Raw genomic sequence first — 16,116 nt, 5'->3', positions numbered from 1 at the left:
AGTTTTCTCCAAGGTTTCAAATACGTTTTGAAGTCTTCTGTCAATTCTAGAATTTTTTCCAATATTAAATCGTAGTCAAGATATGGATAACTTTCTTCCATTTTTGGTGGTAAACTAGCCTGTTCCTTTATTAGAGACTATGTTTGAAAAAGATCCACAATTGTCCGCGTCCAAAGGTCTGATAGCCAGCTTCACCACCCAGCTGTCAGGTGATCTTTACTCTTTTGTTATCAATAAAAGTCCAATCCCTCTTCAAATAACAAAGTACAGTTGCAATGTCGCTTTTCGCCACCAGATGTCCTCAATGGATTGTAGAGTCTTTTACTAAAGTTAAAAAAAAGTTTTTCTTTTTTTTAAAAAAAAGTTAACAAGAGAGGTATCTCCAGCATTATAAAATTGAAAGTAACAATGTCCCTTTTTTCTTCTTTTCCCCTAAATATCCTTCCAAAAAGTCCAATAGTAAAAAAAAATAAGCAAAAAAACAAAACAACCTTTTAGCTCTTTTTTCCATATAGGCAGCTGCCACTTTCTTAGAAAAGGGAAATAGTCAAAAGCTCTTTACAGGAAAAATCAGAATAGCGAGAGAAGGAAAGGTCTCACTCGGATTCACCACGGTGGTTCTTCATGCTTAGATGTTCTTTGACTTGCGGTTGGTGTGGCTGGGTGATCAGCCATTTTACTGGCCGATCCTCTTTTCTGTCGGCCCTCAGAGTTAGCTCGGACAGCTGGAGGAGCCACCGCTCCTCTGCAGCCGAGCACAGCCTTCTTGACAGTAGTTGCGCTACTACAGGTTTGAGTAGGCATTGTTATACTTCCCTGGAACAGTATTGCCTGGAGATTTGACTTCCCCATTTATTGGGATTTAACACAGTTTAGAAGTTAAGGTACCAGGCTAGAAAATGAGAGATCATGAGTTTTGGTCCTGCCTTAGTCATGAAAGCCAGATCAACCCACCTCACAGGTTTGTTGTTGTATGAAAAATAGGAGGAGGAAGGTGTGTTAGATATATTCACCACTTTAAGTTATTTAAAATAATAATAGAAGTAGAACTAATAAAGGTAGAATAAATAAATAATAAAACTTGGTCATTTCAACAGAATCTTGAGAGATAAATAAGAACTGGTATTTATGTGGGTTATGAGACCATGACATAAAAGTAAAGTTGATCTTTGTTATTCACGAATGACTTTTTTTGGAATTTGCCTACATGGTAGACCTTATTTACAATTCAAATATCCATATTTGCAGTATTTTCATGGTCATTATTAGCTATTTACAGAGTAATGGAAAAACTGAGTCACCCAAACTGCATGTTCCATTTGAGGTTTAGTGCTGTATTAATTAGTCCAGGGTTTGTGGCAATTTTATAGAACATAACTGCCACAAATGAGAATTAACTTAAAAAATTAAAATTAGTTGGTTATATATTATCTATTGTTATTAAATGTTGTTGCTTTAATATCATTTATAGGATTGTAAGCTTCTTGAAGTTATTTGAAAATTGGAGTGCTATACAAGCCCAAGAAAAAACTAAACAAGATTTGGAAACACTTTAACAGTAGTGAACAATAGATTAGCAATACTTCAATCACTTTTTTAATACCTTCTACCATTAGCCACACCCAGCAACCTATGTTCTCGCTCCATACCTGAAATACTTCCAGAATGCTCAAAACTACCCATTTTCTATTCAAAAGCAGTTACTTTGAATTTTGAAGAGCATAGGGGAATCTCCATTTAAAATAGGATATTTAAATTTAAAATGGGCCATGTTTTGCATACCACCTGACACCCCAAAAGATCTTCTGATTGTGTGCCATACACATTTAATCTAACACAGTACTCAATTGCATATCCATATTGTCTTCACCCACTCTCATACAGAGAGACATCCCATTAATTTCAGTGTTCTACTTGGACCAAATGGATTCAAGGCATTATTTGTGGTCATACAAGAAAAATACACCCACAAAATAAATAAAACCTTAGAAAGATGCTCTATACTAGATGTGACTCATCAACCTGGTGCCTATAGTTCTTTTCATCAGCTACAGATTGATTAGAATAAAGATTAGGATCTTTTACATTAAAGCATCTCCCTGCTCACTGAACTAGGTCCTTTCCCCATATATATCATTTCAATAACTTCAACATATTTTGTATATATAAAAAACAATTATTAGCTCCTTATAGCTCCATGCTCAATTGCCTTCTTACTACATTGTATAAACTGTGAAAAATGTCATTTCCAGATTTTCTTGGCCCGTGGTTTTTTCTTTGTCAACCCACGGTAAATTCTAAGCACTACAAATTATATTCTTTAAATCAATTTAAAGCATGCCTTTATTCAAAATTTCACACACAAATACATGGATATCATTTAACAGCCTGTTATCCACTTCTACTATAACTTTGTCCAGCCTCTTATTATTTTTTGAATTGTTCTAGACCTAGAGGATCAGCAGCTGCTCTTTTGTTTATTTTTTTCCACAAATTACTAATATAGTTGGATAGTTCAAAATCAGAGGTGAGGAAAAGTTTATTCGTGAGAGCTGCTTAGCATCATTTTCATTTTGAAAAAAATCATAAAAGGTAACTAGCATGGCTAAGTAATACAACTTTTGATCAGCCTCCTCCTGCTGAGGTCCTTCTAGAAGTTTAAATTATAATTTCCATCATCCCATATTTTCAATGGTCAATGATATTAGGATCAGTTGTTTTCTAAATTAGTTCTGTGAATTCCTGAGGGATTCCAAGTGTGTGTGTAATAGCACAAGTAAATTTGTCTATCTCTTTAAGTATAATATATAATTCTGAAGATTAGATTATTTCAAGTGACAAAAGGAAGAAATCTTGGCTTTAAGCTTTTTAGAAGCACCTGCCTGCATCTAGTATCACTTGAATATTTAAATATTTAAAACATATTTAAATATTCTTAACACTGTCTTGCTATCAACAAAAATTGGAATTCTTAGAAGAAAAAAATGAGTAGGATCTAAATGGCGACTAATGTTTGAACCTGTTCATAAATATACATTCAAAATGCATTCTGCAAACCATGTTTTAGTTTGTGGTCATACTGTATCAACACTATAAATTTTCTTGTAGACATTTATCTTATGTTATATAATATAGGTTTTGCCAAACAGGTGACTGATTTGAACTGCAGCCATATTGAGTCAGTAACAATAGCCTGCATTTGCTCTTAGGACATCAAATTTGTATAGGACATATCAATGAGATGTAAGATTAAAAGTCTTCTTATCATATCGTTAAACAAAGCAAGATATATATGAAGCATTGTTCTTTTGTCCCACATGAAAGCAGTCACATACACATACAGATGTTTTTGATATGCTACAGAAGATTATTTTTTCATCTCCAAGATGGCGCTGCCTGGTCCACGGTGTTTAGCACTGCAAATATTACAGAAGTGTAATGAAGATTCCTGAAAATAAAAATGGATTGGTTTTATGATATTAGTGCATATTTTGCAGCAAATAAAAGCAAAACATCTGACAAGATTATGACTTTTTTTTTAAAAAAAGTGCAATACAACATCCTTTTATTAGCAGAATTGAAATAAGAGATTATAGTTTTATTTAATAAAGAAAAAATTTGGGTGGAACATCATTATAACATTCATTCTTAGGTAAAAATTCATATACACAATCTATGGCTCAAATTGAAATTTATATTCTGCCTTATAGCTGAAGTTTCCATGGGATTAATAACATATATATTTTAATATAGATAGGCACATTCTTAATGACTAAAATTACGACAGGCCCACAAAAAGTTAATATGACCCATCCTCAAAATTACAGCTGCCGCATAACAGCCTCCCAGCCCATGGTCACACAATCCCTTTTAGATGCTTGGCAATTGGCTTGCATTTACAACCTGCTGCAAGGTTCTGCAGTCAAAAAACATATTATTTATGTTTTTTAAATAATTTATATTTTTTAAACAATTTCCAGCAAAAAAAAGTTCATTTGGGAGAGTAGAATTCTTTTAACAACCATGTGATTTGCTTAACAGCAGCAGTGACTTACTTTATGACTACCTTAAAAGAACTAAGTCAGTGACCCACTTAATGATGGCAATGACCTATGACTAAGATTCCAGGTTCAGTTGTGCTTGCTAAGTGAGGACAAAGTGAGGCTTTGAATTAATTAGAAACCATATTTGATAGCAGTTTGCTTTAAGGATGATGGATTGTACAGTTGCTTGAGAAGCACAAATTCAGATTTCCTTTGTGTGCATGGGGTTAATCAAATGCTTTCCCAAGATTAATCAATATTTATGAAATGTGCCAATATATGCCAATGTGACACCCTAATCTGTGAGCTGCACTGGTTCTCAGTTTGCTTCTAGGTGCGATTCACTGTGCTAGTTATTACCAATAAAGTCCTATAGGGCATAGGGCAGTGGTGACAAACCTATGGCATGCGGGCCAGAGGCGGCACTCAGAGCCATGCCTGGGAGATGGTAACCATCTCTCTTCAACCAGCCTCCTGCTAACTTGCCGAGGTCTCACATGGCCGGATGCATCCCAGCACGGCTAGTTTCCCTCTCTCCCGTCCCGTTCCGTCCTTCCTGGTCTTGCATGCTCTCCTTTTCCCGGGCACAACCCACTGCATCGCCTCCTCAGCCATCAACTGGCCATTCAGCTCAGAAGTGGCTTCTTTGAACTGCCAGCGGTGGGCTGTGGAGCTCCAGAATATGCCGGTCGAGGGGCTGGCAAGCTGTGGCTGCTGACGGACACCATCAGCCCCCATGCGCTCGCTGGCCTCATGTGCGGGGGCCGATGGTGTCAGGCAGCAACCACCCGAGCCCTTGCCTTGCCCCATGGCAATGGCACCCCTACCCTGCCTCACCTCACCCCGTAGGATGAGCCTCCTGTCTACCGCCCCACCTGCCAGAGACCCTCTGGATCTCCCCCAACCCTGCCCACCCCCCACAAGCAACGAAGTGACCATGCCCACCTTGGCCACATCCACTCAATCTGCCATGACCACCACAGCCCACCCAGTGGGCCATGCCCATCTGGCATCTGACAATAAATAAGTGGGTTTGGGTTGCAATTTGGGCACTCAGTCTCTATAAGGTTCGCTATCATTGGCATAGAGTCTGGTTACTGGAGGGACTGTTTGTCTCCCATAGCATCTGTCTGGCTGATTCAATGTGACAGGACTGATGTGCTCTGGACTCCTTCAATTAAGCAATTATCTATCAGAAGCCGAACATCTTCTCTGCTTCAGCTCCTGGCCTCTAGAATCAGATTCCTCTAAAATCTGGCTCCCACCTTGTTGGTATTTCAGAGAGCCTTGAAGACTTGGTTTTGTATCCAGGCCTTTGGCATTAGTGATTGAGGTCACCGTCTACAAAATGTGGGTGGGTGCTTTGGATGTTGTCTGGTTTGTGCCAGAATGTTTTTATCATTCTATTATTTTACGTCCTATGTGTTTTATCTGTGAACTATCCAGAGTGGTTGAGAATGCAGATATAAAATTAAATGGATAAATGTGTATGAAATATAAACAAGTGAATTTATTGACTCCACTAATAGAGTAGCAGCTGTAATCTTAAAACATTCAACTTGAATTTCCACATTGCAAGGTTAAAACCACATGAACATATTCCATTTTTATTTTTGAGATGATGCTTAAATATAGGGAGAAACAGAACCTAAATTTATTTCAGTTCTTAAGAAATGAAATTGATTTTGCGCCACAAGGGGACTCTAATATTTTGCCTATTATTAACTGCAAAGAATAAGCTGGAAAAATAGCTTCTGTGAGTCAAGGAATTAATTAGAAAACGACTTCTCATATAATCTTTTCTATCCCAGAAGAAATTGTCACTAAACTGATTGAAAATCCCAGTTAAATGTGTACAGTATTGCAACATGCATTTTGAGTGGTAAATTATGCAACAAGTATTTTGACCCTATTGTGGAACAATCATTTTTTTCACAGATTAAAATGCCACCTAATTATTCAATTATTAAACTAGTAGATTTTACTAAGGCTATCAAAATATATGGATCTTACTAGATAATTTGATTTTTAAGTGCCCATCCCATTAAATAGAATATAAAAATAACCTTTAGTTGAAGTCTAAGTGAACGTTCCCCTTTACTATCTGAGTTACAATTAGATTAATAGAGTAATACAACTATTAAAAAACACTGTATTAGACAGATGGAGGTGGGAAAAGATTATTTTGCATCACCTTAATACTGTAACTTGCAAGTCCTGCAGAGACCCAAATAAGAATAATTACTATATTATTATCCCCAGAAAACACATGCTCTTCTCAATAGCTGGCAAAAATATTTCATTTGTCCTTTTGCCTTTGACTAGGACAGGGGTCTTCAAACTTGGCCCTTTTATGACTTGTGGACATCAAATCCCAGAATTCCTCAGCCAGCGTGCCTGGCTGAGGAATTCTGGGAGTTGAAGTCCACAAGTCATAAAAGGGCCAAGTTTGAAGACCCCTGGACTAGGACAATGTTCAGAATACGAAGAGATTAAATGGATCACTTACTGTGTTAGGTTCAGGAAAACATTCTTTGTGGAACATATGCCTGCAATGAAATACTATTACACTGAAAGATTTAGATGCATCTGGCAAGAGGAAAGACAAAAATACATGATGTACATTAATGTAAGTAACATAAATTACAAAAGATTGTATGTACTGTGATAAAATATTACACTTTGTTAATGAACAGATATTTATGACCATTTTCAAATTTCTTTCATTAATTAGACAAACTGAGTTTTGTTCATGGAGATATCCTGTAACCATGTAGCATTATGTGGAAATGGTATTCTTAGAAATACCAAGACATTTCCTACTATTTTATAGTTTTGTCCAAGAAAGATTGTCTTCTAATGTTCTGTTTACATGTTGGTGTGATTGTGACTGCATCTTTGAGTCAATCCTAACTACTGATGATTATTTACATGTCCATGCAATTTTTTTAAGTAGCATTTTCAGAAGTGGTGTCCCATTGCCTGCTTCCTAGGATTTTTGAATGGCATAAAATCAACTACCTGGCCTCATGCCACTTTCCTAATTTCTAGCCTGGTGCCTTTAACCAGCATACCATACTGACTCTCTAATTCCTCCTTACAAATCCAAATACTCCTTACTTCCCAAAAATCTGTATTAAGACATTCCATTCTTTTTAAAACATTCCTTAAACTATCTGATGAAAGTGTCTTATAATATTGTGATTCCATTGTTGGCACTTGGAGGTAAAATAATATTGATCAGGAAGAGATATTAGATTATTTTTGTTCTTGAAAGTCATATTTATCGATGGAAGCAAGTAAACATCTACTTCTAAGATGAACATACATTGTAAGAAAGAAACTAGATGCGACACATTAGTAAAATTTCCTACTCTGAGATCTCTGTCCATAAAATGGATTATTATGGCCTCTTGAAATATAGCAGTAAAATTCAAAACCAGTTATTATTTCTTTTTCTACTTAATTTTATATAGCTTCTCAATTTGATTACATAGTAATTAATTTGTTAATGGACTGTGACATTGCACTGTCATATTGTAAATTGTATTTCTTTACCATATAAAATAGTGTAGCCTAATTTTTTTTGAAGGAAGCAAAGATAATTGGACTATCACTTTAAATCTGGGAGGCAATGTTTTGATAATGGAGACTACAATTATGAATTTTGGAGAACCACAGGCTACAAGGCTAGGATACTTTTTTCATATTTGGAACTGAAGTGTACCGATTTCTCAATTCTGCAAAATTGGTAAAAGGAGTTTGGTTTATATATCACTTGAATCAATACCATTTATTTTAAGCAAGTATTAGAAAAGGTTCCAATGACATTATAAAGGGTCAAATTTAGCTCTTGTCTTAGATTACTCAACATTTTTGTTTGAATTCATGTGGGAAAGAATACAAAGGGAAAAGAACAGACGACATGACTAGGTCTACTAGCAAGGCACTAAAATAACATTTATAACAACTAACATTACAGCAACCTGATATTCTAAACAGATTCCATTTGTTCTCTACAGAACATGTATAGTGAATGTAAAGCATATATTTCTACCTGTAGGCAGTATAGGAGAAAGGCATATTTCACAGATATTTTCCTCTGTAAGAAAAGATAATGAAATACAAAGATTAATATAATATATTGGTTTCTGTTTTGAACAGTAATTCTCAAAGTTGAGAAAATCTTTAACTACAGATAGTTGTTGACTTACAACCATTTGTTTAGTGACCGTTTGAAGTCAGAACAGTATTGAAAAAATGACATGACCATTTTTTACACTTACAACTGTTGCAGCATCTCCATGGTCACATGATTAAAATTTGGATGCTTGGCAACTAGCATGCATTTATGATGGTTACAATGTCCCACGGTCATGTGATTATCAATTATTACTTTCCCAGCCAGCTCCCAACAAACAAAGTAATGGGGCAAGCCACATTCGCTAAAACAACTGCATGATTCATTTAACAACTGTGGCAAGAAAGATCATAAAATGGGACAAAACTCACTTATCAATTGTTTTGCTTAGCAACAGCAATTTTTGGCTCAATTGTTGTTATATGTCAAGGATAAGTTGTATAAGAAAAATAGATGTTTTTTTTATTGAAAATTTTTTATTTTTTGAACATACAATCATTTATAAAAATACAATAAAATTTTAAAATAGAAAAAAAAACCCTTGCCCTCCCTCCCACCCCCAACCCCCCTCCCCCTTCACTTCCCAGAGCAGAATACAGGGTTAATAATGAAAAAAAATTATAATAATTAAGAAAAAAAGAAAAAAAAAGAAAAAAAAGATAAAAAATATCATAATTCACCTTTAACTCCATAACCTATAAAACAATTCTCTATAATATTTAAAATTCATTCATAAAATAAATGAAACTTTTTAATTCCATACTTTTTCTGAATATAATCTATCCACCTTCCCCATACAATAATATATCTTTCTTGTGTATGATCCTTTAAATAAGCAGAAATTTTTGCCATTTCTGCAAAACTAGATACTTTAAATATCCATTCTTCTAAAGTAGGCAAGGAATCTTTCTTCCAATATAAACCTACTAGTAACCTTGCTGCAGTTAATAAATTCAACATCAAAGTAGTTTCTTTTTCATTTAAGTCAACAAAAATACCAAGTAAAAATAGTTGAGGAGTAAACTTTATCTTTTTTCTAAAAATCTTTTGAATGTTCCACCAAATCATAATCCAAAAAGCCTTTACTTTTTTACAATTCCACCAAATATGAAAGTATGTCACATCATTATTGCCACATCTCCAACATTTGGGCTGTATATTGGAGTACATACAAGATAATTTTTTAGGATCTAAGTGCCATCTATAGAACATTTTATAAAAATTTTCTCTCAAATTTTGAGCTTGTGTGAATTTAACATTTCTTATCCAAATTATCTCCCATAAATCCAATGAGATTGGCTCCTGTATATTCTGAGCCCATTTAATCATACAGTCTTTAATCAATTCTGTTTCCGAATCTAACTCTAATAAAACATTATATATTCTTTTTATATGAGCCAGACTTTGGTTTTTAATCTGAATAACCAATTGTCTATCTTCTAGTGTTATTCCCTCTTTCTTGTCTACAGTCCATCTATCCATTATTTGTAAATATTGAAACCATGACTGTAGAATATTTTGCTGCCTTGGTACATCTAAGGATTTCAAATGCCAATTCGAACCAGAGCGAATTAACAATTCTTTATACGAGATTTTGTCAAAATTTGTCCCCTTAGAAGTTCCCTCAATTGCATGTCTGGGAATCCCCCAGATAGGTATTTTATAATTTAATCTATAATAATACTTCTTCCAAACACGAAGTAAGGCATTCCTCAAAATATGTGATTTAAAAGTCCGATCAACTTTCTTATTAAAAATTAAATATGCATGCCAACCATATATTAAATCCCAACCTTCCAAAAAAAGAATATCCATATTTGTTAAATTAAGCCAATCACTTAACCAAGTTAGGGCGGCTGCATCATAATATAATTTCAAATTAGGTGCCTTAAGTCCCCCTCTTTCTCGAGCATCCTGTAATATCTTAAATTTAACCCTTGGTTTCTTCCTGGCCCATATAAAATTATTGATACCCTTTTGCCATTCCTCCAAATTTGCCTCTTTTTAAAGAATAGGTATCATCTGAAACAAAAAAAGAAACTTTGGTAGAACATTCATTTTTACGGCTGAAATTCTCCCCAACAATGACAATTGCAATTTTTTCCAATCTCTTAAATCCTTTTGGACTTTTGCCCATAGTGGTTCATAATTGTTCTTATACAATTTTCCATTTGAAGCAGTTAGATATACTCCCAAATATTTAACCTTTTTTACCATCTGAAAACCTGTGGCTTTAATCAAAATTTCCCTATCTTTAACTGACATATTCTTAGATAATATCTTAGTCTTATAATTATTAACTTTAAAACCAGAAACATTCCCATACTGTGTTATAAGTTCTAATAAACCATCAATCGCCCGATTCGGTTGTTCCAAAATTAAAACCAAATCATCCGCAAATGCCCGCAATTTATACTCATTCTTCCTTATCTTTACACCCTTAATTAACTTTGATTCCCGAATCTGAATCAATAAAATATCCAATGTTAAAACAAATAACAATGGGGATAATGGACATCCTTGTCTTGTCCCTTTTTGAATATTAAAATTCTCAGTCAATCCCCCATTTACAACAATTTGTGCAGATTGCTGCTGATATATAGCTTTAAGTGCATGTAAGAAATTATCCCCAAAATTCATTTTCTCTACCAAAGAGAATAAAAATTGCCAGTCCAATTGATCAAAAGCTTTTTCAGCGTCCAAAAAGATAAAAGCCACAGGAATCTGATTATTCTTATCCAGGTCCTCAATTAAATTAATAATTTGTCTAACATTATGTTTCATGTATCTCCCTGTTATAAATCCTGCTTGATCACTATGAATCAAGTCTTTCATTACCTGCATTAGTCTATTTGCCAAAATTTTTGTAAAAATCTTATAATCAACATTCAATAATGAAATTGGCCTATAATTCTTAGGCTCTGTAAGATCCTGATCTTCCTTCGGAATCAGTGATATAAAAGCTCTTTTCCAAGAAGGAGGAACTTGCATACCCAACAAAATACTATTAAAGAGTTCCTTTAATGGCTCTATCATTTCTTCAGATAAAATCTTATAATACCTAGAAGTCAGTCCATCTGTTCCAGGAGACTTTCCAACCTTTAACTGCTTAATAGCTAAACCAATTTCCTCCACAGTAATTAAACTATTCATCCCATTTTGTTGTTCCTCTGAAAGTCTAGGAAAATGTACTGATTGTAAATATTTATCTATATCCAAACCCCTTATATTATCACTTGAATATAATTTTGTGTAAAAGTCCAAAAAGCTTTTTCTAATCAGATTTTGCTGAAAGACCTCAGTACCTTTATATTTTACTTTCTCTATGATTCTAGCTTTCTGTTTCTTTCGTAACTGATAAGCCAACCACCTCCCAGGCTTATTTGCATTGTAAAAAGTATTATGTCTCATATACGACAAATTGGTAGCCACCTGATCTGCCATTAACATATTAAATTGTTCCTTAAGCATCTTTATGGATACCTTTAAATTATTATCAGTAGGGTTAAGAACCAACTCTTGTTCTTTTGATTTGATCTCTTCTTCTATTTCTCTACGTCTTTGTAACCCTTTTTCCCTAAAAACTTTATTCAATTGAATCAGAATTCCCCTCATATATGCTTTACTAGCATCCCACACCATAGACATCGATGTCCCCTTATTCATATTTATAGCAAAAAAGTCCTTTAAATGTTCTTTACACTTTTGTACAAACTCCTCCCGATTAAATAGGTTCTCATTCAGCCTCCAAGATCTTCTATTCCCATCTTCCGAATATAACTCCATCCACACAGGACTATGATCTGACAATGTTCTGGGAAAAATTTTCACCTTCCTCACTCTAGGGAGGAAGTCACTAGTAATAAAAAAAAATCAATCCTTGAAAATGACTGGTGTCTATCAGAATAAAAAGTAAAGTGTCTGTCACTTGTGTTTCTTTCTCGCCAAATATCAATAAGCTCCAATTCTTCCTTCAAGTCAAAAAAGGTCATAGGTAGTTTAGTTTGAATAAAAGTTTTAGAGGAACTTCTTTTGTCCATTCCAGTCACCCATCAAAATTACCGATTTATAATCCAACTGAAATATCTTGCCATGCAGCAATTTATAAAATTGTTTCTGTTGTGGATTGGGAGCATATAGTCCAACAATAAGAACTTTTCGGCCTTGTAATGATAATTCCACAAAAAGATATCTTCCTTCAGAATCAGCCTCAATTAGTTTAGCTGAAAAAGTTTTCTTCACATAAATTACCACTCCCCCTTTTTTCCCAGGGGCTGGAGCAATAAAATGTGAGCCCAGACGGGAATTCATCAAAAATTTGGAATCCTTTAAAGTTATATGAGTCTCCTGCAAACATATCAAATCATTATTATGTTGTTTCAAAAAATGGAAAATCTTTCTTCGTTTCTGTGGCACATTTAAGCCATTAACATTCCAGGTCAGAAACCTGACCATCTCCACCGGCCTGGAGCCTCTGGAGCATAGCCTGCAGATCTGCTGTCGAAGATCTTTTTGGTCTTGCCCCTCCCACAGGCTCTGTAACAACCAAGCTTTCACCACTCTTCTGCAACTGCTCTTTTTCTTTACGTTTATGGGCAGCTCGTGTCATCCTTTGCTCTTTTATGTCAGAATTCTGTGCAGCTTGTTCCATAACCATCATTGATGAGGCTCCTGCCATAAGAGGCTCTTCCGTTATCCTTATTTGTGGGGGTGGTGACAATCTTACTTTTAAGATAGACTGGTAAAAATCTCTTGCTTTGGAAACAGTAGTTAATCTGGGACGTATCCCTTCATAATTTACTATTATTCCTCTTGGAATCTCCCATCTGAACTGAATTTGACGATGTTTTAACTCATCAGACAAGAAAGTAAAATCTTTTCTGGCTCTTAAAATTTTTGGAGGTATCTCTTTTAAAATTATCACATCTTGATCAGCAATTTGAAACTTTTGTTTGTAAAAAGCCTGTATAATTTCATTACGAATAGATCTTCTGGAAAAATAAATAACCACATCTCTTGGTAAATTTCTCTGTCTAGCAACCCGTGAATTAACTCTAAAAATTTTTTCTATCTCATTCTCAATTATTTCAGGCCGCCAGCCAATATTAGGAGCAATATCTTTCACAATAAGCATCTTTAAGTCCTCCTGAGGGTTCTCTCTCAGGCCTCTGATACGCAATGTTCCATCTCCCTGTATTGTGAAATGATTTGTTCATCCTGTGTAATTTCTATCTTGTTCTCTACCTCCTGCATTCTAAATTCCATCCTAGCTGCATTTTCAGTAATCTTTTCCATCTGGTCATCAATCCTCTCTATGTGCAGGGCTAAGCCCTGAAAGGCCAGAAGTATATGGTCTCTTACTTGTTTGTTCTTTTTCTCCAATAATTCTTCTGTATTAGCCCTCTCTGCAATTATAAGATCTTTTACCTCCTCCTTAATATCCAAGGCATGCTGTTTTAAAGCATCCTTGTAAATCATTAAGAGAAATTGCAGGAGGAGGAGGAGAAGGTGGAGGTGATTTTGGTTTCTGAGATGCAGGCTGAGGCATTGGAGAAGAAATAGGAACCTTAGGGGTGGGAGGCAGATGTTTTGAAGCCATTTTCTTAAATTCCAAGAAGAAAAATTCTTATTGAAAAAAAAAATTCACAGTTCTTTTAAATATTCTTAGAAAAAAAAAAAACAGAGAAGAGAAGAGAAGAAAGAATAAAAGCCAAATTCTTACTTCTGTGTTTAAAGAGTTAATCTGTGTCCAGGTTTTACTTTGTAATGCAAATCAGGCAAGAAAGACGATCGCCATTTTACTTTTCACTTTCCCTTTCTTCTAAAGGGAAAGTGAACAAAAGAAGAGGAAGAGGAAACTTGCTGAGGTTAAAGGCACCATCAAACTTGAGCACAGTCTCTCCTGGTCTGCTCCGTCTGCTTTCAAATACTCACAAGCAGCTGGAAAAAAAAGCAGATGTGGAAGCGGCAACTTGCTTCATCCCAAAAGCTTCGGAATGAAGTCTCCCTGGAACGCGGAGTTGCTCAGGCTCCGAGGGAGCTCTACCCTCCGATCCCCAAAATAACAGGGATCCAGGGGAGCTCTTACCTCTACCTGAGAGCTCTCCTCCTCCCTTTTTCCCAGGGAGGAGATTCAAGCCGCGGGACAGCTGATTGTCAAAGTCCCGTGGCTTTTACACGGAACAGGAACGGGCGGCTTTGTAAAACGCCGCCATTCGTCATCGCTGGAACCACCGAAAGTCAAGAAAAATAGGTTCTGATATCAATGAAAATATTAATATATATTCAGTACCTCTAAATATCTCATGAACTACTGTATTTTGTAGACTAAATAATACAATTGAGAAATCATGTGCTCAACTATTGTTATAGCAAGTATAAAACTCATCTCTTAAATCTATTATTTAGAAGTATACATCACTGAAATAAAATTAGAGGTAAAACTGTTCCACTGCCAGGGTAGGTTTTAACAGAAGAAAATATTTAGGTGCTCAGAGAGCTCAGAGATAGGTTTATATTTCAGTATTTTGCAACAATTTATGGAACTTACCATCCACAAGTACTCCACGCATTTGTGTTCGGTGCATCTTTTTCAGCAATGAAAGAGAATCAGCCACAAGAATCTTCTTGCATCCTTCCCGAAGCAAAATCTAGAAAAAACAAAAACACAATTGTATGATAATTTGTTAGCAGCCTTTCTAATTTTATTACTAAGTCTAAATATTTTCACCAAAATTAATGACTTCTGGAGGTTTAAAAAAGGAATATTTAAAATTAAACATTTCCGATGTTAAGTATGTGTGATAAACAAAGAGTTGCTCAATCAATTTTAAATTAGATTGGTACAATTTTTCATTTCTTTGGTTTTTACAAATATTTTTTATTTATTGTTATAACACTGCATTGAATCAAGAAAGAATGTAGTATAAGGTGCTAAGACAATATTTATTCATCTTGGTAAGTTTAAGATATCTAGATTTCAGATTCTAGAATTCCATAGCCATTATGCTGGGAATTCTGGAAGTTCTGGACAACTTAGCTTAAAGTTGTCAAATTTAAGAAACATAGAATTAGGATGAAGTCAGAAGGCAAATACAAGTCTATTAAAAAACAGGATGTTCATTTGGAGTTTTCTCCACTTTTCTCCGTACATTGTGTTATTGTGGAAGGAGACTCTGTATTAGTCATTTCACCCAGCTGAATCCTGTGAAGCAGCAGGCTTTATTTAGTCAATCTAGAGTCAGATTTTTCTCCCATCTAATAAATGCATTACAATTTCACAAAAGTTGTTGAAAAATAGGATATGAAAACTGAACAATAAAATTTAGAAAAAAAGGACAAAATGTGAATTTTATATATAGCTCTTCATTTCATAAATCTAGAGAGTCAAGCCATATATAATAACAGCAAATACTGCAGTTTGTTTTTTCATTATTGATTTCAAAAGATCAGTAGTACTGTTATGCCAATCACAAAAAATGATCATTTTTTAAAAAGAAATGTGTCTCATGCTTTGTGCTGCATCATTTTTATTATTTTGTACTGCAGTGGCTGTTTTTTTATGTCTTGAGGGGCTGAAATATCTTGTGATAATCTGAGAATATCAATGGTTCAGATCAAGATCAATAATCTGAGCAATTTGCTCCTGATTTCAAAGGGATGTAAAATATGTTCACTATTAGCAAATGAGATGTAAAAATGTGAAAAAGCTGCAGTGACTTTCCCCCCCCAGAAAAACAAATATCAGATAAATTGCTTCAGCAGTACCCAATGAATGAATTCTCTGGATGAACTAATAAAACAAGTTTTCACAAGGAAAGTTACCTCCCAATGACAATAAAACCATTTTTCCCATTACACAAAACTACAATCATATGCTAAACAATGAAAAGATTTCTATGGGCCAGGGGTTCCCAACTGGGGGTGCTTCCA

At 34.9% G+C, this 16,116-nt stretch overlaps 1 protein-coding gene across 3 annotated transcripts in view; it reads right to left on the bottom strand.

The window, feature by feature from the left end:
* Window positions 1-2,325: 2,325 nt before the first annotated feature.
* VPS41 (VPS41 subunit of HOPS complex) overlaps window positions 2,326-16,116 on the bottom strand; it is a 169,907-nt gene continuing 156,116 nt past the window's right edge. For 2 of the 3 annotated variants that reach the window (XM_039336738.1, XM_039336740.1), the window contains exons 26-29: window positions 14,735-14,834; window positions 8,101-8,145; window positions 6,553-6,632; window positions 3,368-3,448 (exon numbers count right to left, since the gene is read on the bottom strand). In XM_039336738.1, the coding sequence (XP_039192672.1) occupies window positions 3,368-3,448; window positions 6,553-6,632; window positions 8,101-8,145; window positions 14,735-14,834 (306 nt within the window). Of the gene's footprint in view, window positions 3,449-6,552; window positions 6,633-8,100; window positions 8,146-14,734; window positions 14,835-16,116 lie in introns of all 3 variants that reach the window. The other variant, XM_039336737.1, reaches the window with a different exon arrangement.

The sequence above is a fragment of the Crotalus tigris genome, unplaced genomic scaffold (genome assembly GCF_016545835.1).
Source record: "Crotalus tigris isolate CLP2741 ecotype Arizona unplaced genomic scaffold, ASM1654583v1 scf7180000017666.379230911805:20528666, whole genome shotgun sequence".
Lineage (NCBI taxonomy): Eukaryota > Metazoa > Chordata > Lepidosauria > Squamata > Viperidae > Crotalus > Crotalus tigris.
Note: the sequence above shows the minus strand (reverse complement) of the source record. Positions and strands in the feature narration are given on the sequence as shown.